The sequence below is a fragment of the Gymnoscopelus braueri genome (assembly GCF_963280865.1).
Source record: "Gymnoscopelus braueri genome assembly, chromosome: 23".
Lineage (NCBI taxonomy): Eukaryota > Metazoa > Chordata > Actinopteri > Myctophiformes > Myctophidae > Gymnoscopelus > Gymnoscopelus braueri.
The window spans coordinates 12076877-12101694 of NC_137625.1; the positions used below are offsets into that span (position 1 = coordinate 12076877).

At 41.5% G+C, this 24818-nt stretch overlaps 1 protein-coding gene across 1 annotated transcript; it reads left to right on the plus strand.

Annotated features, from left to right (window-relative positions):
• The first annotated feature begins 12268 nt into the window (after nucleotides 1-12268).
• Nucleotides 12269-24739, plus strand: csrp2 (cysteine and glycine-rich protein 2). The gene is made up of 6 exons (XM_080421017.1): nucleotides 12269-12421; nucleotides 15922-16041; nucleotides 17214-17382; nucleotides 19885-20014; nucleotides 20875-20968; nucleotides 24507-24739. Exons 2-6 carry the CDS (start codon nucleotides 15930-15932, stop codon nucleotides 24581-24583), a joined length of 582 nt encoding a protein of 193 aa, XP_080277143.1. The 5' UTR covers nucleotides 12269-12421; nucleotides 15922-15929; the 3' UTR covers nucleotides 24584-24739.
• The last annotated feature ends 79 nt before the right edge of the window (nucleotides 24740-24818 follow it).

Consider the following 24818-nt stretch of genomic DNA (forward strand, 5'->3'; position numbering starts at 1 on the left):
TGACAATTGTCTGAGGTTATAGGCTATATTCATGAGGCTATTCCACACTCAATCTGTCAAACTACATGAACATCTATCAATACTTTATAGTTAATGTCAGCTGCACTAAAACCGAATGGGTAGCTGGGACTGTCAATCGGCCTGTGTTGGACCCATTAACATTATAGAGGGGACATTTTATTAACTACTGTAGCCAAGTAACTCAGATTAAAACGGCTCTTTCCCAGATGAACAAAAAAAAGGTAAATATTTTCAGTATTTTTAAGATGTATTTTTTATTTAACCGCTTAAACCCAATATACGTAATTGACCCCCAGGGGTCTACACTTGGTCCCCTCCTTTTCCCCCTCTATGCCAAATCTCTTCGCCAAAATCTACAAGCTCACAGTGTGTCCTATCGCGGTGCGTTGTGAGCTTGTAGATTTGGCTATTGCAGAATATTTGCCTAATTATGAAATGCCCAGAATATGGATGCTATGGTTCACCTAGTCAGTGGTTCTCAACCTTTCTAGGCAGTGACCCCCCCCCCAAAATAATCATATTTGAGCTAGGGACCCTCCACCCTGATAAGCACTTGAAATTGTAGGAGTTGACTTGGTTCCACAGAAAGAAATTGTGAAAATAGCAGATCTACAAGCTCACAACAGGTTGCGAGGCATTGTGAGCTTGTAGATCGGCTATTTTCACAATTTCTGCATCCTTACATTACTTGACTATTTGGCCAATGTTTGACCAGTTTTTATAGTATAGTTTGTTGATTACTTTTGATGCAGTTATGGTCCTTCTTTCTTTTTTTTATTTATTAAAAAGGTCTTAAAAGACCTTAAATTGTCACTTCACTGTCATCTGGGGACCCCCCAAAAAAATCATGTGCAGAACCACAGGTTGAGAACCACTGCACTAGGTTACAGTAGAACTTGATGCCACATTGAAATAACGATAGCCAACGGTAGAGAAATGCATCTGCAGCAGACTGTCAGACTGCACATCCATAGACAATGCTGTGTGTGAGACTTGGTCTGCAAGCTGCAAAGTGCTGGATCTTCCCAAATCAATTACTCAGCCTTGCTGGGATTTATTCATTCATGTGTTGCTGCTTGTCCAATCCCCAAACCTGATGACCATGCGAGAAACTGCACTCAGTGGCCCTCTATATCACTTCTGAATGTCAATACTGTGTATGTTTACAGTTGAAACGCTACACATGTGGACATTACTCACTGAGGCCCGGCAGAAGGTTTCTATTGGCTGTTCATGCAATAGACAATTTATGAGGTGCTTGGCTTGCACTTGGAGGCAAGAATATGCATGGTGAAATATTAATGTAAGCATTTTAAGATAGTGAGATTTACATATAAAAAAAACATCCAAAGATGTATGAAATAGCACTCACAAACTTTTAAAACAACAAAACAATTTATTTTGGCCAAAGTGAATTGGTGAAACTGAGGCACTGTCTCTGTCTTAAAGGTTTGGGATACCATACTGTACATTATTTTTTTATTTTATTTTTTAAATATATGTTTCTGGTTTAGCAACAGAAGAACTTAATTCTGAGAGGGCGCATCCAACTCCTCCGTTGCAATGTTTGTACTTTACTTTGTCTCGTCAACGGATGCGAGTCATAACCAAGGCAAGGCCATAACCTATAGGCTATGAATGTGGTCATTCAAGTGGTCATTGAGGACGTTATATAACGTAATCATATTTGAACTGGGGACCCCCACCCTGACAAGCACTTGGAATTGTACGAGTTAAGGCATTACATTTTGTTTGACTTGGTTCCACAGATAAATATTGTGAAAATAGCAGACCTTACAAGCTCACAACGCCTCACAACACGAGCTTGTAGATGGTTATTTTCAAATGCTTTGCCTCTTATATTAACAATTTGACAATTTGGCCAATGTTGGACCAGTTTTTATAGTATAGTTTGTTGATTACTTTTGATGCAGTATTGATATATTTTTATTTCATTGTATTTATTTATTTGATTAAAAATGTCTTAAAAGTCCTTAAATTTACTCTTTACTTTCATCTGGGGACCCCCCCCCCAAAAAAAATAATCATGTGGGGACCCCCCTGGGGATCTCGACCCACAGGTTGAGAACCACTGATGTAACTGATGCCAATATGTTACATCCGTAGAATTCCTCAGCCATTTCTCAACACTCACTTGGTTCCATGCATTGAATACCACTCCAATCTATCTCTGCTGCCTGAGGATTTCCTCCAGGCCTGTGACCATATAAGGATCAAGAGAGAAGCAACGCTACCTGGTCCATCTGTTTTCCATTATCATTTCTCTGCCATTTCTCCTTCCTCTAGTACTGCAGTGCTTCTCAACCTTCTCAGGCCGTGACCCCCCAAAATAATCCTATATGAACTGGTAGATAAATATTGTGAAAATAGCTGATCTACAAGCTCACAACGCCTCGCGCTGCGAGCCGTTGTGAGCTTGTAGATCGGCTATTTTCAAATGCTTTCTTATATTATTTGACAATTTGGCCACTGTGACCAGTTTTTATAGTATAGTTTGTTTGTTGATTACTTTTGATGCTGTAAATTTCTTTAGGTATTAAAAAGGTCTTAAAAGTCCTTAAATTGTCACTTCACTGTCATCTGGGGGACCCCCCCCCAAAAAAAAAAATCATATGGGGGTCCCGATCCACAGATTGAGAACCACTACTCTACTGCCACAAATTCTTTCTGAATGACATTTTATTATTTGCGTTCCAACAGAAAGCTATGGCATTAGGAACACCTCACCACAGTGCTCATTCTGCTTCTGTCCGTGGTCATATAATAATGTCTAACATGCTCCACACTGACGTAGGCCTAACCAAAATATTTGTACCTTTACTCAGGGTAGATTCACTGAGCACAAACACTTTTTCTCAGCAACGCCCTGCTTAACACTCATACAGTTACTGGGAGCTGCCCAGTACAACCACTGAGCAACTCCACTGGGTTACACAATTATATTGCGAGAATTGCATAATCATCAGCTGCAAAAACATTTTGTTATGCTTTGACCCAACTTAAAATTTATATTTGGGATTACATGCAAGCATTGTAATGGCCCAAATTAGCACATACCGAATTGCTTTTGGAGCAGAGCCGCTGACAGCTTAGGAAAAACAGGTACGATGTGTGGACAGCAACCTAGTTGAATGTTTCAACCTGTAGAGGACAGAGCAACACTAGTGTTTTTGCACCATGTGAAGTAAGGTGATCTTCCTTGGAGCCAAAACAAGTTCTTGCATTGCTACAGGCTTAACCTACGGTACAGTACAGTACAGTACTAACCTACTAACACTTAATGATTAATGTATTTTATAAAAAGTAAATTTAATGTGTCATAGGGTGGTGTTTATTAATTCAGTTACCAAGCACTTCCTGTCTGGTTTCTTGATTAAGAAACTAAAAACCAGGAACTTATAAATCAGCAATGACATAATTCATATTGTATGAAAACTAATTACAGCTTTTCTATATACAAACAGCCTTTAATTTGTCCAGCACCACTACCAGTCATCAATTTGGGCTCCACAATTAATTCAAGCCTATCATACCAGTCCAGTAGCCTACTCAACCATACCAGTTCACTCCCTGTGTCCTCATGCGGAATTACAATTGAGTTAATAAAAGACAAGTCCATACCTGACCCAGTTTGTTTTGAATAGTTATTGTGCTCCCAGCAGATATTCTAACCTTTGGAACTGTATTTGGGCAGGAGATGAGAAAAAAACTTTATAATTAGGATGCAGAGAGACAGGAACCTCTCATTCAGCATTCTTTAAGTAACTTGTGCCTCCACCGAAACTTCAATAGCTTTTGGTGTTTCTTCGATATCAAATGTCTTAACCTCCTGTATCAGCTGTAAGGCATCTAGTTACAGTTTGCTAAAGCCAAATATGAGAGACTGTTAAACACACTAACCACAACTTCCATTTATTATGCATAATTATCTAAAATAACATATTGCTCCTTGCTTTATACTTTCACATTCTTCTTCAGTCTCAGACTCACCACAGAGAATAACTGCAAAGCCCAGCTGCTATTCTCTATGGAAACTTGGTCCCTCACACACTGACAGACCCTGGAGCACAATCTCGCTTACGTGGCACATTTCAACTGTTCCCCCATCTATCATTTACCTGAGATTAAAGACAAGCAGGGCTTGGGAGAGATGAACGTTGAAACTAAGCACCTGAAAAGCGTCTGTCTGAAACCAATGCTCTGGAAACGAATAATGACGTATGGTATGGGCAAACGGTGGCCTCAAATACCATTACTGCTGCTCTTCCTAAGATAGCGTAGTTAGATGGAGGAGGGGAAAAAATAAAAACATGACAGAAAGAGCCAGAATGTGTCTGGCTAGCATCAAGCATGATGACCTCAGTGGGGAGGACAGATCTGGGTTTGGATGACTGTGCAAATTCATCACTTCCTTTAACCAAGATTTTTGTAACATAGGAGTGGTGAGTTATTAGTGTTATGCAAGGGGGTGTTCGATGTGCATTAACTCACTGTCTGTGTGTTTACAATAGAGTAATATTATTTAATTCACTCCCGTAGAGAAGTTCATACTACCACTGTCAGCAGCCTTTAAGTGAATTTTCTTTAGTTCGTAATCGCTGAGGTTGTGTGTGAATTCCATTACTGGGGCATGACCTTGAGTTGCTGCAGAACTATTTGACAAAGTGCTGAAATTACAAGAGCAAAGTGATGATTAACACGGCTTTAATATAGCAGCTGTGTCCATTTCAAAAGCGGTGCCTCCAAGTCTGCACATTCCTACTATCTATGATTTTCTTTTTACTTTAAAGCGGAAGACCACTCATTTTCAACATTGAACTATGTCTTTAATACACCTTAGAGCTGTTGTGTGGAAATAAGAAAAAAGTCCCCCTCCCTTCTGTGTTGCCTAGAAAAGGATAATTGATTGAGGTCATGTGATCAGTGACATACGCAGGGTGTACTTTTAGCTCCGCCCCCTCAGCCAAAAGTTCAACTTCATGACTTGCAGTTGAACTTGTGTTGTCCAATATGTATGGTTAAATATGTATGAACAAATTAAATGTTCTTTCTTCAAAAATGGCAGATCTACAAGCTCACAATACTTTGCAATGCGACATATGAGCTTGTAGATCCAGCTTGTAGAGTGAGATTAAACCTATGATCTGAATAGTCACTTATCAATTCTCTAACTTCTAATAGTGAAATTTAAACTGATTTTATTGGGGGACCACTGGGCAGTCCCTGGTCCCCACTTTGAGAACCACTGCTTAATTAGACCCAATTAACCACTTCCCCTGTTGTAAGGTTATGAGGCTTGATGGCACGATCACCAAGATGGCTGAGAGGGAGAGGCTCATCCAGAAGTTCCAGAAAGACGGACGCTACTCCGTCTTCCTGCTGACCACCCAAGTGGGCGGCGGCGGCATCACCCTGACCTCTGCCAACCGCTTGGTGATTTATGACCCCAGCTGGAACCCTGCCACCGACGCCCAGGCCGTGGACCGCGCGTACTGCATTGGGCAAACGCAAAATGTGGTCATCTACAGGCTCATTACCTGTGGCACAGTGTAGGAGAAGATCTACAGGCGTCAGGTCTTCAAAGACTCCCTGATTAGACAGACCACAGGTGACAAGAAGAACCCTTTCAGGTATGCTGTGGGATTATACGTTTATATTCAATTAAATTTGATCACATTGCCAATCACAACAAGTGGTCTCAAGAAAATTTGTAGAGCAGAGACCCGATGTGTGACCAGTTTCATTTTAATCACTCAGTAAGATAAAACATTAATATATTTACCTTCACAGGCACTTCATTTGAATAACACAGTAAGATAATACATTTCAATATATTTATCTTCACAGGTACTCAGCAAGAAGGAGCTCTTCAGCCTGGAGGAGACGCGCTCCTCCAATACTCAGATTGTCTGAGAACCTCATGATGACCATCGCACCGTATTTTCTAAGGAGGACCAAAGCAGAGGTCCAGAAGAAACAGGCCGCTAATGAAGAAATGAATGGAGAAGAACACCTAGACTCAAACAACAGCCAAGGCACAAATAATGAAACCGAATCAGGCACGGCAGTCATGCCAAAATTGACAAGAAAGAATGGCCTGGTTGTGTGGACATACCTGAGCAAGGTACAGGAAGACATCTACAACCAGTTCTTATCCCTTGACCACATCAAAGAGCTGCTCACAACAACCAGGTAGGCCTGTCAACACTGAGCTCTTGATACTACTTTTACGGTGTCAGTTTTATGTTTATTTTTGGGTTATTCATCATGTGACACTATGGAGGATAAAACAAGCAAGCATTTTAAACTTTCATATTCAACATTATTTTGGTCCTGCTGGAAACCAGTTTGCCACTTGTTGAACCCTCACGCGTTGAGCTTGCAGAATGGCTATTTTCAGGAACTGAAGGAGCTCTTCAGCCTGGAGGAGACGCGCTCCTCCAATACTCAGATTCAGCTGCAGACCCTCCACTCCAGGCACCGCATTACAGACCCCGAGCTGGATGAACACATAGCACACCTGCACTCTATGGAGATGTTTGGCATCACTGACCACGATCTCATGTTCTCGCAGGTAGTTATTCCTGTACAGATTGCTTTAACTCATATGTTTAATGCAGTGGTTCTCAAACTTTTTCAAGTCAAGGACCCCCAAATTGATATATATTTGGCCGCGGACCCCCATCTGAAAATGTTATGTGCCAGGGACCTCCAGAAGCAAAGATTTGAATTAAAATGTTCACTTAAAAAGAAGTTCATATTATTCAAAGATTTGCACACATTTTCATGATTTTTCAAAAAATGGCATCTACAAGCTCGCTTTGTGCCATGCTATGAGCTGTAGATCTGCTATTTTTGAATAGCCAAAGTATAAAATATGGTTAAAATGACTGATACTATATTAACTAATTTAGCTGGGGACCCCGTGGTATCCCGCCAAGGACCCCACTTTGAGAACCAATGGTTTAATGTACAATTAATTTCCTAATCTAATTCCTTATTGCACCGTTTTTATTCTTGCTATTGCTGCCATCCTTGACGAGGCTTTTCCCCCCCCCATCTGTTACCCTAGCTTTATTATGTTGTTGCACAGTATTTTGCATACGACCACACTTGCTTTATTATGTTTGTTTCACAGTATTTTGGACATCCACACTTGCACTTCACTGCTTGAACCTGACAATAAACCTTATTTATCTTGAGGTGGTCAACTGCGATGACGAGGACCCCGAGGATGAACAGTCTCAGCGCTACATTGAGACAAGGGTCCAAAAGGCACAGGAACTGATGAGGGTCGAGTCCGAGCTGCATGCCCAGCTGGCGGAGAGCGTGGGTGCAAGCACAGAGCCAGCCTGGCTGAGACAAACGGGTCAGAATGGAGCGGCAAGGTCCAATGACAAACGAGAGGGGGCAGAGCCACGCCCTCCTTTCCCCTCCTCCCCCCGATATGATGACGACATCCTATCGGTATGAATGAAGACAGTGAAATGAACTCATACAATGAGTCCCCCCAACATGAGTCCCCCCAACATGGTGACTTCGTCCTTCAGCTGGAGGACAGTTGCGACGACCATAAACGATGCCGACTCGCGGCGTTACACCCATGACCCGCCGGGCAGTGCCCGGGAAACCAAAGTCTTTGGGTTCCGGGGGGAGTATGGTTGCAAAGCTGAAATTTAAAGGAATTGACGGAAGGGCAATATGTTCGCAGGCGAAGACCTTGACGAAGAGAAATTTGAAGCCCAGGAGAGGAAGTTGCTCTCCCGTCTTCAGTTAGAGGGCAGTTTCGATGTGGAGAAGTTACTCAATGTGGGAAGAGAGCATGCAAGTGCCAATGGCTCCTGTGTCTCTGAGATGGACCAATCTGCAGACTCGTTAATAATGACTAAGAAGAAGGCAGGTGTCATTCATGACAGTGAAGAGGAGGAAGATGACCACATGCACCAGCCCCTTATTGGCCCGTTGGATGAATTGTTTGCTCCAGAACTGGGAGCTTCCAGTTCCACTCCAATCAGATCCGCCGCACAAGGCTCAAGGTCCAGGATGAGCTGTGGAGGGAACACCTCTGTGGCCTCTAGGCGCAAGTCACTCAATGTGAAAAGAGAGCGTGCGAGTGTCAATGGCGCCTGTGTCTCTGAGCTGGATCAATCTGCTGACTCGTTTATAATAACTAAGAAGAAGGCAGGTGTCATTTATGACAGTGAAGAGGAGGAAGATGACCACATTCCAGAACAGGGATCCAGTTCCACTCAACTCGGATCATATTAAACCAATAAAGTATAAACAAGAGCTTGTGACTTTTTCCTGAAAAGTTAATATTTTGCACAATTTATTTTTTTATGAATAAAATACACATTTGCATACGTCCTTTCCTTTCGGTCTTGTTTGTGAAGAGAAAACAAATAAGTGCTGTTTTGTAATTAGTAAAATTGAGTAAACACCGCTTTACTTAACCCAACACGAGAATAAATGTCTAATTTTTTTACGATGCATTTGATATTACCTTTATATTATTTAATAAATGATGCATTTCATCAGTGGTGTTCCCAGGAATTACATTTAGGGCAGGCGAGGGGTACTCGGGGGAAACAAGTTAACAACAACACTACACCGACTAAAAAAATGAAAAACGTTAATAAAAACAATATGCAAGTATAATCAATCAATCAATCCTTCAGTGGTGGTCTCTTCATGTTGTAGTTTAGTAATGAATGTCTCAAGCTGCTCTCAGAGCCCCTTTTATGGACGAGGAGGCGGGCTAATGGTCCGACGGCCACTATTCTGTTTGGATTTTTTTCACTGCCTGTTTTTCAGTCAGTCTTTTACTTCATTTTCTTGGGGAGGAGAGATTTTAGTTCCTGCCTCGGTGGGTACGCCACTGATAGCGTCACAATCATTTTTAACCACTTAGCTTTGGCTATTCAAAAAATAGCACATCTACAAGCTCATAGCGCGGCACCGAGTGCGGCGCTATGAGCTTGTAGATCTGCTATTTTTGAAAAAACTTGAAAATGTGTGCATATCTTTGAAATATATATACATTTTTAAAGCGAACATTTTTAACTCAAATCTTTGCTTCTGAGGGTCCCTGGCACAAAACATTTTCAGATGGGGGTCCTCGGCCAAATGTATATCAATTTAGGGGTCCTTGGCATGAAAAAGGTTGAAAACCACTGTTCTAAATGGCAGTGGTTCACAGCACCAATTACTTTTAAGAGGCAGGCCCTTGATTCTTCCTGCTGTGATACAGCCACACTCGCCAGCTGACACTGTACTGATCCGTCTTCATACAGAGCAGCATTTACAGCCACCTTGTGACAATCAGAATTTTCATGTAAACGGAAACTCTCTAATGCCTTCTTCCAGTTCTTGAAGCCTGCTGAAATAAACGCAGGTTCTGCAGTCTTTGCAAAGTGGTGATGCATTTCTATAAAACACTTTGCAACAGTAAAAGCAGAGCACACCATCTACACCTGGATTGAAATGGGGCCATGGATATTTTTTGTACCACTCAGCTTGGAAGGAAAGAGTATATTTCCCTACTTGCTTCTTGACAATTAGTCTAGGATCTGGTTGATTTGGTTTTGCTGCCGAGACTGGTTGGTTGGAGACTGCCACAGCAGACGTGACCTCTGTGTCCTGCACCATACTGTCCTCATCTTCTTGATCTCCTACCAACTCAATATCCTATAATGTAAAAAACAAACTAACTGATTGACATAATGTAGCTCAATGTTAATATTCAGAGCATATTACTCATCTGTCGCCTACTGAATACATCTCTACCCCAGCTAAACATGTTAACTTTAGGATGAAGGCAAACCTCCAACTAATTATTTCACTTGATAGCTCACCTCTGTACTGTCCTGGTCCTCATCCAGCTCTTCTCCTGTGCCCATAACGTCCTCATCCTCTCCTTCTTGAGCGCCCACGAAATCAACATCCTATAATGTAAAAACAAAAAAACAAACTCATTGACATAATGTAGCTCAATGTTAATATTCCAGAGCATATTGATATTACTCATCTGTCACCTACTGAATACATCTCTACCACATCTAAACATGTAAACTTTAGGATGAGGGCAATCCTCTAATAATTTCACTTGATAGCTCACCTCTGTACTGTCCTGGTCCTCATCCAGCTCTTCTCCTGTGTTATCCTCTTCAACATCCTATTATGCAAAAAAAGAAAGAAAGAACACATTGACATGATTTTTCAGAGCCCCGTCTACTCTGCCTCCTGCATCTCTACCACATACAGCCTAACATATTGACTTTTATTTAAGAGCAAATATTAAAACCATGGGTAAAACTAATATTTTTTTGCAATTGTGGCCTGGCAATTATATTTGACAACTCACCTCGACCTCAACGTCGTCATCTCTCCCACCGAGCAAGATGTTGGCTGATGTGATGTACAATCCTAAACATGCAGAACACAACACATCCCTTATAAAGCTTAGATTAGCTCAATACATTACACAACACGAGCTTTAATCTATGTAAATGACACACATTGTACATAGAATTTATACAATATTTATAAAGATAATGTAATTGCAGTTTCCTTCCAAAGTAAAGACATAGTATAGTTATGAGCTCCACTTACATGACTACGTGGTTTGAAAAAGGCATCAATCCTCTTCTGTTTCCCTCCTTGCATTGCGTCTTCTTTCTTACACAACAAAAATAACATGAGAACATTTAAAAACATTGCACACAGTGACCAACAGACCATCAAGCTAGCATCAACAGCTAACTACAGTATCCTACACAAACAAACAATGTAACTATCGAATGGACTTAATTTGTCTGTTCAAGGACGAGTTGTATCATCATAAGACCAAGTTACCAATGAAAATGACACATTGTTCGCTACAATATTAACTAAACATCCTATAACTTACCTCTAATCAGTAATCATCCGAGTTTTGAAGTTTGTTTTCTTCTGCAGCTGTGCTCTCTTCATAGCATGCACAGCTGAGCCGGCAAACACACTGAATGGATTTTATGACGTATTGCAGACAGTGTTGACATTAGATAAAAGACGTTGAAGACCCCTGATCTAGACTGTTATTATTTTTTTAATATCTGATGGAAATTAATTCCAAAGTACCTGCTTTAAATGAAAAGGTGTCTAGTCTCATTGATACACAAACAACACAGTACCTCATAGATAAATTAACATAAAAAGGTGTGAATCCTTATCTCCTTCAAAACTGTTCTAAGGCACACTTACAGTTACAATACGGAACTGTTTGCTGTACATATTTTTCTAACTCATGTATATGATATTTTTGCATAGTATTGTATATTTGTTTGTCACTAATATGTTTCTATGAATTTAATACACAATTATATAGACATGGACCCCAATGGAAACAAGCCTGCTTTCTTGGGTTCAATCCTTTTAGCATTGTATTTGTATTAAACTGTACTTTTTTTTTCTTTTCACCAAAATGTTAATAAAGTATTCAATCAATCAATCAATCAATCAAAAACACTGTCGTACGACTGCGTCACCTAGCCATGGATCACACGACGGTCGTCTGTCATGATAACTTCAACCTGGTGTTTGCACTTTCTCCCTTTTTGACCCGCACATCTACATAAACGTTCAAATTTCAAATATAAAGTGCTTACCCTATGGCCACGGATGCTACAATACTGTACGGTTCCTCAAAAGTACCCGTATTTTCCGTATTAATCATTAAAAAGCATCTTAATCCGATTGGTGGCCATTTTCTCCGTTTTTTTTGCCATATGCTTTCAACTACATGACCCTATCGGTTGGGAGGTGTATGGCACTCTGATACAATATAACTATATGAGAAAATGGCCACCGATCAGAATAAAATGCTTTTTATTGAACAATACGGAAGATACGGGTACTCTTGAGGGCCCGTACATAATTTTAACATCCGTGGCCATGGGGTAAGAACTTTATATTTGAAATCTAAACGTTTATGTAGATGTACGGGGCTACGGGCTATAATTAGAAAAAGTGCAAACACCAGGTTGAAGTTTATCGCTCTTGTATAGTGTATAGCTTGTATAGCGATCTACAAGCTCACAGCGCGTCTCGGATGCACCCCGCTGTGAGCTTGTAGATCTACTATTTTCACTATAGTCTTTAGATCACGCCCATTTTGTTGAACCACTCCCTCCCTGTGTGTAAAACGATGTGATATAAATGACATAATACTCACTCATACAGTCACAGACAGCGCTGCACTGTCTCTCTGCAGGAGCCTCAGTCTGACCTGAACGCTTTGGACACTTTGTAACTCATACAGGCTACAATCCAACACTTTTCTTCACCGCTGTTCAATCATTTGACGCCTGGAATTTATATACTTGGAAATCCGCGATATAAGGTAACATTTCAATGCGATTTAAGTTCTATTCTTTATGGCCTATTTCCCCAGTCAACTGTATATTTTTTTGTACGTCGATATTGTAACACCTTCATTTCATCCTAATAATAAAACCATGTATCAGATCACTCTGATACCATGGAGTGAGTCACGTATATTGAACTGTAGGCAGTGGTGGGAAAAGTACTCACATTCTTTACTTAAGTAAAAGTATCAATACAGCAATGTAGACAAGTAAAAGTCCGGAATTCAAAATGTACTTCAGTAAAAGTACAAAAGTATTGGTATCGTACTTAAAGTACCAAAATGAGAACGTACTCATTATGCAGAATGTCCCATTTCACACATTTTCAAATGTATAAAAAATCTTTTGAAAAAAGCAGATCTACAAGCTCAATGTGTTGCGAGCTTGTAGATCTGCTATTTTCAAATGGTTGAAATGTATAGGCTGAATTGGTTAATGTATGTTTTGTAATAATAATCATTAAGTAATAAACTAAAGTTTTCAAATAATTGTAGTGGAGTAAAAGTATAATATTTGCCTCTGAGATGTAGTTGAGTAGAAGTAAAAGTACTGAAAATTGGAAATACTCCAGTAAACCTCAAAATTGTACTTAAGTAGGCTACTTGAGTAAATGTACTTAGTTACTTCACACCACTGGTAGAAACGCTAGAAGCAGAGAAGAGTGAGATCATTTTGAACTGATACAAGTTCAGTGTGTCATTCGTTGTGTTGTCTACATTCTCAACCCTTTTCATTTGAAGGACCACAATCATTTGATATGAATCATCAGCCGCACAGACCCCTTTTTGATATGATTTGATTTGTATCTCTGGAACCCAAATCCACTCTGTAAAATGGCCTAGTCTTCATTTCTGAGATTGTTCCGAAGGATCATAAGGCTCCATTTGGTTCAATTTCTTTAGTCTAACTTTTTAGGTGTTCACAGTGGAGGAAGGCAAAGTAATAGTAGTAGACCTTTATAGTGTGTAGTGTAAACACTTGTGGTTTACTGTAGCCTACATACAGTGGTGGAAAAAGTACTCAAATGTTTTACTTAAGTAAAAGTATCATTACTGCAATGTAGAAATACTCTGTTACAAGTAAAAGTCCGGAATTCAAAATGTACTTGAGTAAAAGTCCAAAAGTATTGGCATCAAAATGTACTTAAAGTACCAAATTAAAAGTACTCATTATGCAGAATGTCCCATGTCAAGTTTTGAAATGTATAAAAATCTTTTGAAAATAGCAGATCTACAAGCTCACAATGTGAGCTTGTAGATCGGCTATTTTCAAATGGCCGAAATGTATATAGGGCTGAAGTGGGTAATGTATGTTTTGCAATAATATTCAAAATCTATAAAGTAAATAGTAACTAAAGTTTTCAAATAAATGTAGTGGAGTAAAAGTACAATATTTGGATCCGAGATGTAGTGGAGTAGAAGTAAAAGTATTGGAAATTGGAACACTCAAGTAAAGTACAAATAACTCAAAATTGTACTTAAGTACAGTACTTAAGTAAATGTACTTACAGTAGTTGCTTTACACCACTGCCTACTATACATATGGCAATAAACTTGTATTATTTGCACACTCTGAGAGTTTCAGACCCATAAGGGTCCATTTGGTTCCTTCCTAACTCTCAGTCATGAGCTGGCGAGTGGGGGACCCCTGGAACTTCCTCGAGGACCCCCACGTTGAGAGAGCCACTGGTCTACAATCACCAAGGACCAGTTCTAGGGCAGTGGTTCTCAACCTGTTGGTCGGGACCCCCACATGGTTTTGGGGGAGTCCCCAGATGACAGTGAAGTGACAATTTAATAACTTTTAAGACCTTTTTGATAGCTAAAAAAAGAAAAAAGAAAAGAGAGACCATTACTGTATCAAAAGTAATCAACAAACTATACTGTTAAACTGTTCAAACATTTGCCAAATTGTCAAATAATATAAGAAAGAGGCAAACATTTTGAAAATAGCCGATCTACTGTACGAGTCAAACTAAATGTAATGCCTCAACTCCTACAATTGCTTGTCAGCGTGGGGGGTCCCCAGTTCAAATAATGATTATTTTGAGGGGTCACGGCCTGAAAAGGTTGAGAGCCACACTGATCTACAAGACATTTCAGCCCTGTTCTCGGGGTCATGCACTGTGAGCCATATACCAAAGACCTCTCGACAACAGCCCTCGGCAAGCTGTGGCCCGACGAGAACGCAGGAGCAATTTTCGTCTTCCTTTGATCTCCTTTCATCATGTTTGAGCTTGTCATATAAGCTCTGTAATATAACTAGGAGGATGAGCTTATGGTGGCAGCGCACAAGATTAATGAGCTGTACCCGTCTGTGGTCCCTCGCTTAATGAAAACTAAGACTGCTCTATATTCTTCGAAGGGGTGACATCATGACGTGCTGGTTGGCAAACGGGGACACCGCAGGGAGCCCCGCTTCTTAACATGCCATTTTATTTGTCACTTTGAAAAGCTCAGCTTGAGTCTCCTAGCAGATTTTAAATGGGCCAGAGAGTCTGTAATTACAAACACTGTGTAGTGCATGTGTGAGAGACAGAAAGTGACTGCGTGCGTCAGGCAAATTCCATGCGGTTACAATAGTGTTTACTGACTAACTTGTTTTTTTTGCAGCTTTAGATTTATATCCTGCAGCCACAGGGCCATAAGAACAATGCTCAAAGGCATTGTGTTGCACCAGACCATTCCCATGGCTATTTGTCCTATTGTTTTAGGACATGCTCAGACTCTCTGGCTCGGTTTGAGGTTTTTCTGGGACATCCTCTTACTCAGCGGGTAATCAGTAAGCAGGATTAGAAACACTCTATTGCCCAGTACAGGGTGTATACTTCAGTGGGAGACCCAACTTAGAACAAATTAACACCGAACACAGGACTATATTATTACAGGACTCACATTAGTGCATGTTGCAGAAACCTGCATTCAGAGTCCGTCAAATTAGAGAGCAGACATAGCTGTGATAAATGGTAGGCCTTTACTTTGTTCCACCAAACCATTCCAAAGGCTATTTTCCTGTTGTTTCGAAGTCTGCAACGGCAACATCCTGAGTGCTATGTTAAATCAAGTTGGAGTGAAATGAGCACTCAGGATTTTACCGTGTGTCTGTTGAGTGTCTGTCTGTGGTGCGTCCTGTCGCTCAGTGGGGGTAGCTTTTCCTCTCGTGACTGTCTTGTTAAACCAACAAGGGTGTGTCATAATATCTGTCAAGTCAAACAGAAGGATTATGCCTCTCCCTGACTGTTTTGTTGAGTTATTTGCACGGCGATAAAATGCATAACGGAGGTGTGATCAAGGACACTGACTGAAACTCATTAAAGATGGTGGGAGTGTTATTGTACTGGTGAGATAAAAACATCTCACCACAAAGCAGAGGGAAGAAACCCCACAAAACAACAACATGATGAGTGTCCTAAGGTTTTGTGCATGAAATGACCTGTGCACCATTGTGACATCGCCTCTGTTTTTCCTCTTAACAGCAGACAGAATGCCAAACTGGGGTGGAGGCAACAAGTGCACGGCATGCCGAGGGACGGTGTACCACGCTGAGGAGGTACAATGTGATGGGAAGAGCTTCCATAAATGCTGTTTCCTCTGCAGTGAGTACTGTTCTGTCCAGTTTTGCTTTAATTTTTTCTATAATTTACATACTTTTGACATACTGTAATACAGTATCTGTCAAAACATCGGTAATGGTCAAGGACTCTCCAAAATTAGGATTGGACCACAAACTCGGCCATCGGTCGGGCTGTACACCTGTGCAACGAGCACACCACATCACTGGTCCTGAGATGCATTTGGTCCTAGACACTTTCTCCGCAGAGAACAGGACAAAACATTACATTTGTTCAAGATCTGTCCTCATGTCCTCAAAACCAAGAATCCTTGGTACAGAGAAGCACGTGAAGATCATAGTTGAACTCGACGCGACCTCTGTGCAACTCGTCCACTCCAGAAACAGAGCTCACATTGACGGTTTCTTCACTGACATCTCACTGGTGAATGACTCTTCAGAGCCCACTCAGTGTGTGTGCTCACTGGACGGTAGGGGGGTGCGTGTCCTGCTCTCGAACCTCCTCCAAATGTCAGTGAAGATGTTCCAGAGAAACAGCCCTGCTTCAGACTGCAGAAGGGCGACTCATGCTTTCCCAGGCCAAATCGAACTGGGCCACAATGGAAGTGTTTATTTTTCTGGGCTTCCCCTTACAAAAGCTGCATTGTCCAGAACTCCCACTGAGGAGATAATGAATGATCTTAGTAGAGAGACCTAGTGCTGTTGTTCCTCCCTTGCATTTCATCCGGTGTCTGTCTCTGACCATCTCCAACTGTCCCCTTTTGTCTGTTACCGAACATGACATTACAGTGCATGCATGGAGAATAATGTGGTTAAAAGCCTAAGTTACTCTGTCACACGATGGTGACATTTGATGAAAATTTGTTATTTTGGTGAGTGTCGCTTATCTTAGAGTCAACTCCTCATGGGCACTAGAAGAACAGTCGAGGCCACAAGTCACTTGCTGATGAGTCAGTAGAGACGATTCCCATTCACCTGAAGCAACAATGTTTCCAACAATGAAACAGTGCTGACTGGAACCAGAAATTGCAAAGGAAAAAAACTCCCACTCAAAAGACCATGATCTTGTCTTTGTCCTTGGGACCACCGTCATTTAATCCTGGAACGAGGGGCAAGTTCAGGTCTTCTCAACCAACAGATTAATGTCTTTTAACAATCACTATATTACTGTAAAATCATTCATCTCTGTCTCTGTAGTGGTGTGCAGGAAGGGGCTAGACAGTACGACCGTGGCTATGCATGACCAAGAGTTATACTGCAAGTCATGCTATGGGAAGAAGTACGGTCCTAAGGGCTACGGCTATGGCCAGGGAGCAGGCACACTCAACATGGACAGAGGAGAGAGACTGGGGATCAAACCAGAAGAGTAAGTTCAAAGTTAAATCCTTTGTGTTCATTTAAAACAAATTTTTTTGTTAAAAAGTTAAAGCTCTATTCTAATAGTAATCATTGCTATAGAGTGTTCAGTAATAGGTGACGGTGTCTCCCCGTCTCTCCAACTCTTTCGTAAAAATATTTCCTTGTGGGACACCAAGTCCATCCAATCAGGAGAGAGAACCTATTAATCAGCTTTAATTTTATAGTGTTTCCTGCATGCTGTAGGAGTTCTCTCTCCTGACTGAAAAAAAATCGTATCCCTACCTGAAAATGTATTTTCTGTTCACTTAAGAGCTGGAGATATGGGGTCCAGCAGACCCCCGTTACTGAACACACATTCTATAGCAATAATTACTATCAAAATATAGGGCTATTTAAAGGGGTATTTCACTTTAAAACACCACTGGTCATTTTAACGTTGGCATAACGTCATGGCTACATAAAGGTGTAGCAGCCATTGTTACATCATCATTGTTACCGTACCCGTACTCACTTCTCAGAAGCGACATGTTGTACTAGACGAGAGTGAAGCGCCATTCTAATTTCATTCACCGTGTTTAAAAACATGAGTCTCTCAGATGAGAAGAGAAGAAAACCCTTCCCACCCTGGCCTGCAGGGCGCTTCGCTGCACATCTGCCCGGGTTCAAACCATGACCTTTTGTTCTGCTGTTACTCCCACCCGTCATCTGTAACATGTACCACTTTTCGGTGCCTAGAGTCACCATGCATCTGGATGGAAGAAAACTCCCACACGCTGTTTACTGCTAGCTATATGTTGTTTTGCCGAAGAATGTGGGGGTTTTGATATCCCATGCGCTGGTCATTCATTTTCATGGCAGGAGGGAATATGTTTCATGCCTGCTTTGGTCAGACTGAATTAGCCAGTCTTATTTGATGTGTTTATGTTTGATAATATCACAATTTAGCCAGTTCACTGCCTGTCCTGTTCCTCTCCTACACAGCCTCCACCAGCCCAGCTGACAGGTGTGCAAAAGACTTCGCGGTCTAGAACAGTGGTTCTCAAACGTTTTAATTCAACGACCCCCATATCTCTGAGAGTATACTCAAATTGGAATTAAATGGACCTGTAAGGGTCCATTAGGAACACACACACACACACACACACCGCTTTACCCCACTGCCATTACGCCTTTGCAGTCGTGTAAAAAAATTCGACTGTAAATCAAATTGGTCGAAGCCTATGTAGCTTGCTGCTTAGAAAAAGTGGAAATTCAAAAATATTATTTTAAAGACATTTTAAAATACTTTTTTGTGAACTCTGTGGCGTGATTGGTCGAATACCATTCCGGTCTGAATAGCTTACTGTTCGTGACTTTTACGAGGCGTAGTTACAGACTCTGTTGCATTAAAAGACTGTGGAAGAGTTGTCTGGCTTGAAAGATTAAGAATAAAGCACCTGGTAGGATAGGTAGTGTCACAGGAATAGTGCAGTACAGTCGGGGTCTTTACCAGATGTTCGAACGGTTCCCTGCAGACCTGGGTCAAATTGTAGTCACCGTAGAAGTAATTCTCACTTCTTAATTTGAATGTACTTTTGAGTACCAATGACAGTCCGCACAAATCCAGGAAAGAAAGCACAAGTATTGTGGGATATTTCAAAGCAGAGTCATTATATTAGTGCAGCAGTGCATTAGACTCCTTAGTCCTTACTGATCTAAGCTGCCCTAACAGGCCTGGGAACAGGGCACGATGTCCCCTGATTAGGCTTTCATATTATATCCAATCAGTGACAGAGGCGGTCACATACATTCTATGGCAGTGGGGCAGTAAGCACGTTTGTACACATGCGCATTGCGCTATAATTACACATAAACACAAATGTACACACATGTACAAAATTGCAAAAACAACACACACGCACGCACGCACGCACGCACGCACGCACGCACGCACGCACGCACGCACGCACGCACGCACGCACGCACACACACACACACAGTTGTTTGTGCTGCAGTCGGAGCCTGGCTCTGGATGTCAGGTGATTATTGTTATGAATGGCTCCATTATGTAATAGGCAGGCTCCTGAGTTGACCTGTTGAACCTTCTCTCCCTACAACTGTCCCCAGCACAAAGGCCTTCATTTAGGGGCCGCTGGAGCAGGCAGTTCCCCTTCGTTAAACACAGCTCCAGGGCCCCCCAGGCCTCTTAACTTTGAACAAATCTCTCCTCTCCTCAGAGAGAGGAGAGTGGGTACAGTGGAAAGACACAGAGTTGTGTCTGCTAATACACCAAAGACCCAAGAAAAGTACATACGGTATATCTCTCCTGTTAAAAATAAAGGTTTTAAGATTCAAGATGCACTTGCAATTCAATAACTTCAGAGTGTTTGAGTACAGATGTCGGAAATGAACCGCATGCAAAGACCTTTTTTTTTATATAACTACAACTTAAATTAGGCTGGTGCTTAGATAATGTGCTCTTCTATTGCCCTGTGTTTCAAGCTAATTGCATTTATTGTCTCCTATTTAGAACACATATTCACAGACCCACCACCAACCCCAACCCATCCAAATTTGCTCAAAAGTTTGGAGGTTCAGAGAAATGTGCCCGGTGTGGGGATTCGGTCTATGCAGCGGAGAAGATCGTTGGGGCCGGCAAGGTGAGTTGAGTGTAAATGTGTGTGTCATGGGGGCCACCCTTCACAATGTGTGTTTGTGTGTATAGCAGAATATAGACAGAGCACAAACAGAACCTCAGGGGCATAAGTTCACTGGGAGCAGGCTCTGGATTGCAAGCAGGTGTTAATACTATACACAGTAGATCTGGCACAGTCCACTGTCCTATTTTAGTGACAGGTCAGGAATCCTGTTTGTCGGACTGAAACTATTTCATAAATTCTGTCTTGAGAGTGCTGGCTTGCGAAATACCTTGTGTTGGGATCCTGCTGGGCTGGCTGTATTCAGGCTGTGCGCACACACACACACACACACACGCACGCACACACGCAGCTAAAATGCTGGAGAGTCTCAGTTCATTAACTCCACCTATTATGCCGTTGTTTTGACCCATTCTGTTTGTCTTGTAGCAAAATAACTAGAATGGATAAATGAATATAAATATTATTCCGTTCTTATGGAATCTATCTTCTTTATTAAAAATAATAAGAACGGATGACGGACTTGCATGAAACTTGCTGGGTAATGCTCAGTAGGCTTCCCCGAAGACCGTTTAGAAAAGGTCAAAGGATAAGGTCACAATCAAGGGTACGGTCAAAATCACACACTCATATCTCAGGTGTTAGAGCAGGTTTGCACTCTACTGAGTGCAAGCTTTCTAGTTGATTCAGAAACAACTCGGACTGAGACGAGGACAACAGCGATGACATCGGTCAGACACCACATATCAATTACACTCCCATCGTGAATTTTCCTCATAGCTGAACGCAGATTCTGTCACAACTTGACCTCAGCATCTCATATTGTCAAGCACCATGATCACACCATTAATTCTCCTCCGCAGCCTTGGCATAAGAACTGCTTCCGCTGTGCCAAATGTGGGAAGAGTCTGGAGTCCACTACCCAGACAGAGAAAGATGGAGAGATCTACTGCAAAGGTGAGGTGAAACCCTCTAGACATCAATTGGCACCAATGTCAGGTATTTCATGTTCAAAGGCGTTGGCTTTGCTCTAGCCCATGTAAATGAACACTTATCACACTGTTAAGTGATAAAGGCTCCTATATTTTCCTATCACACAGTCCGTTTGAAGAGTCCTTTGCATACCATGGGAAGGCAGAGACATGGTGATCAGATAGTTCTATTAGCTAGCAGGCCAAAGGCAAGTCTGTCCGACCTTAAAAGATAGAAAGAAGGTACACACACTATAGTTCCCTAATTATAGTGCAATTCCCTAGTTATAGTTCAAATCATTGGTACATCTGACAGTGGTAGTCACTACCAATACTCTTCATCAGACTACACAGAACATGGAGGCGCCATCTTAAATACAGCTGTTCCTGTTACATGATCGGCACCTGATAAAACTTTGTATTTCAACATTGTTTTTAAACATTGTCTTTTTAAAACAAATGTCTCCCTCGTTTATATTTTTTTAATTCGTTTTTGAAAACTATGTTGAAAGACAAGGTTTAAAAACCATGTTGAAATACAATGTTTTAAAGGATTTCATGTTCTACTCCTACGGTAGGTAATTATCTCTGGGCTGGAGATAGTAGATTCCTCACTGTGATATTACATCCTAGTTTGAATTTATTTCATGAGTGCTTCTACAGTATATCCATATTGAAGGTATGATGGCCATTAGCCTTGATGTTATTTTTTCATGCTGTGAGGACCACAATCAGTCTGTTGGCGTGGGTCCCACTTGGTGCGATGGGATCACTGGACCAGCCCAAGCGATAGGTTACAACTACTCTACAATGAAAAGGAAAGGGGAAAATGTCTGGACAATTTCCCCTTTCACATTAGTTGTCTGCAACTTGTGGTCTCATGTTCCCACTAAGGATAGCATTTCGTCTGAATCCCATTGACTAAACACTGGCTAACACTATTTATACACTATTTGTACCTTTTGAGTCACGCTAATGACTCAAAAGGTAAATTCTCAACTACGACTGCAAATGTGTCTGTGCGTAGCAGAATAAAATGACGGTTACGCCATATATACATTTTTAAAGCGAGCATTTGTAAAATATTTTGTTCCAGGGACCTCCAGAAGCAAAGATTTGAGTTACAAATGTTCGCTTTAAAAAATAGCAGATCTACAAGCTCATAGTGCGGCACTTGGTGCCGCGCTATGAGCTTGTATATCTGCACCTGCCTTTAATGGCAGCACCTGCCTTTAATGGTTTATGGATGTGTGTGACTATTATGTGCTGTTGGAAGTCATTCCAACCTGACATGACACAACACAATAAAGGACCACAACACACACAGCCTAACACTGGAAGATTATGTGATTATATCAGCAGAGAGAAAAACTGGATGAACTAGTGTGCTTGTATAGCAAAGTATAGCACACAAAATCACAAGCATTACACACAATAATACTCCGGGCTGTCCCCAGTTTAGTGTTTTCTCAAATTGCGGGTTTGGCTGGCGGCGGTGGACTTGTCAGGCTTGTCTCTCCAACAGTGCCGTTTATCGTGCCAGTTCAAACTGGAGGGGAACAATCAGCTGACCTCAACAGCTGTAATCCGCTCTCCACAATGACCGCTCTTTTCTCATCAGCATGACGAGGCTGGATATGTTTTGGCTAAACAGAACACACGCACACGTGCATCAGGGGTCATTGCCATGCTGGCTTGTGGTGGACATTTTTGTCAAAATTCAATTTTTGCCACGGACATACAAAATGAGTGGACAATGATATTGCCAGAAACACAAAGAGCTAGCCCAGAAGGACCATAGCAGGTCTGTAACTCTGAGAGTGTAGAAAAAGGTCCATTTGGTTCCATTTGTACACTCTGAGTTAAGGGGGTCCTTGCAAATAAAACATTTGAGAACCACTACTATAGTTGGACTCGTATTTTGCCATAGTGTCGTAGTAAATAAGTGTCATATACATATTCTGAAGAAAACCTGGAGACTGACATTCAGTAATTGGGATTTATGATCAAAATAAGAACATTATAATGGTGTGTAAAAAATAACATTTGCTACAGGCAAGACCAAGTCTTTGCCACGGACACGTTTGTCCGTGTACGGACATATTGATGACCCCTGACACGCATATATAGGTCAACAGATTGATGAAGTTGGACTGAGGGTTCCTGAGTTTTCGAATGAATCCCTGCACTGATTAGCCGGAATGTTGCAGCTCAGCTCCAAGTCCAAACAGAGCCTGTACTGTTATCATCCAGGGCTCTGGTGGTCAGATGGTTTACTATCCTCCTCACCATCAAAACATCTTGACTCCATTTCAGCTTTTGTGGCCGACTTTATTCATGATTTCCTGATAAAAACTTCCATAAAACAGATGTGTTCATCCAACCTTGCCTTCGTCAGACAATATTTGTGAATTCATTCTGGCGTTTCATTTATAGACAACAAGGAGGGTGGGGTTTATCAAAACCAAGGGAATTAAGACCGTGTGAGATAAAGTGTCAATCACATAGACATCGACTTTAGCTGCCTAAAGAGATATACGATTGTCATCATCTGATACACAATGTGTTGACCTCTGTGTGGCAAATCCCATTGAACATCCCAAGCAGATATAACAAAACCTAAAGATTATTCAGAAAATAAGACACAATCCAGTTGTGGTATAGACTGAGACAACGAGCCCAATCGATGGTCTTGAAGGGCGGATCCAAACACAGCCGCCCGGATTCGTGCGGGGCTTCCTATTGCTTCACCAATCTATGTCCCCGCCTCCCCTCCCCTCCCCTCCCCCCCAGCCTGTGCACGGAGCACGCTGACGTCACCAAATTTAGAGCGACGCCCCTCTGCACTCCGATTGGTTAGGAGATAACAAGGTCCTAAGACCATCGTTCCTGCATGGCTCCCCCAGGCTTTTTTTCTTTTGTAACAAAAAAAAAAGCCTGGGTTTCCGAGGCTAGTTGTGGTATGACAAAGCATAAAGCAGGCAAATGAACCTATTCTGGGCATGTCATAATGGTGAACATTTGGCAAAAATAGACGAACATCTTACTATAAACGCGTGAAATGTCTGAGTGTCTGCGTATCTGTCCTTCGTGCATCTCAAGAACCGCCTGTCCGATCACCTTCAAGCTCGGCACGCATATCGAGGACTCAAGGAAGTGCAGCATCACTGGTTCTCCAGAACCGCCAATCCGACTGATATGTACAAATCATGTCCATATACTGTATGGCATAATTCATGACATCAAGGTTCTCCATATGTAGTATGGGCATAAAAAGGACAAAGACAGACAGATACCGAGATCGCCACATAATATGGGCGTAAAAGGGACAGACAGGTACAACGGTTATTGCATAACCGAGTGAAGCAAGCATTCCCAACTAGCATTGTTCCCGAGTTTGTCTAGTTCAAATTTGCATCGCAGCGTGATGCGTTGAACATGTGAACTTGCAGATGGCTATTTTCACTATTTGACACAATAACTTAGTCATGTGTTTTCCCTCCTCTCTATCCTCTCTTCAACAGCATGTTACGCCAAGAACTTCGGACCAAAAGGATTTGGTTACGGCCAGGGAGCAGGGGCTCTGGTACACGCCCAATGATAACCTCTGGTCTGCAAACTAATGGGGTCCACATGAAGACAAACACATATTTTGTACATTCCTCTGTCCAGGTTAGAGAAAAACAGTGAATTCAGACACCTTTTGATTTCATCTTTCCACAAACAGGAGTTTGTTATGTATTCTACTATGCAATATAGAAATAAAAGCTTTTATTAAAAATCTAAATAAAGACCCACTGAACAATGTCTTCCTAAAGTTCCTACAGATGTCTGGG

Coding starts and splice junctions, on each gene's coding strand:
- csrp2 (XM_080421017.1), top strand. CDS start 15,930: ATGCCAAACTGGGGTGGAGGCAACAAGTGCACGGCATGCCGAGGGACG. Junction 17,383..19,884: donor CTGGGGATCAAACCAGAAGA/GTAAGTTCAAAG, acceptor TCTCCTATTTAG/AACACATATTCACAGACCCA. Junction 20,015..20,874: donor AGATCGTTGGGGCCGGCAAG/GTGAGTTGAGTG, acceptor TCTCCTCCGCAG/CCTTGGCATAAGAACTGCTT.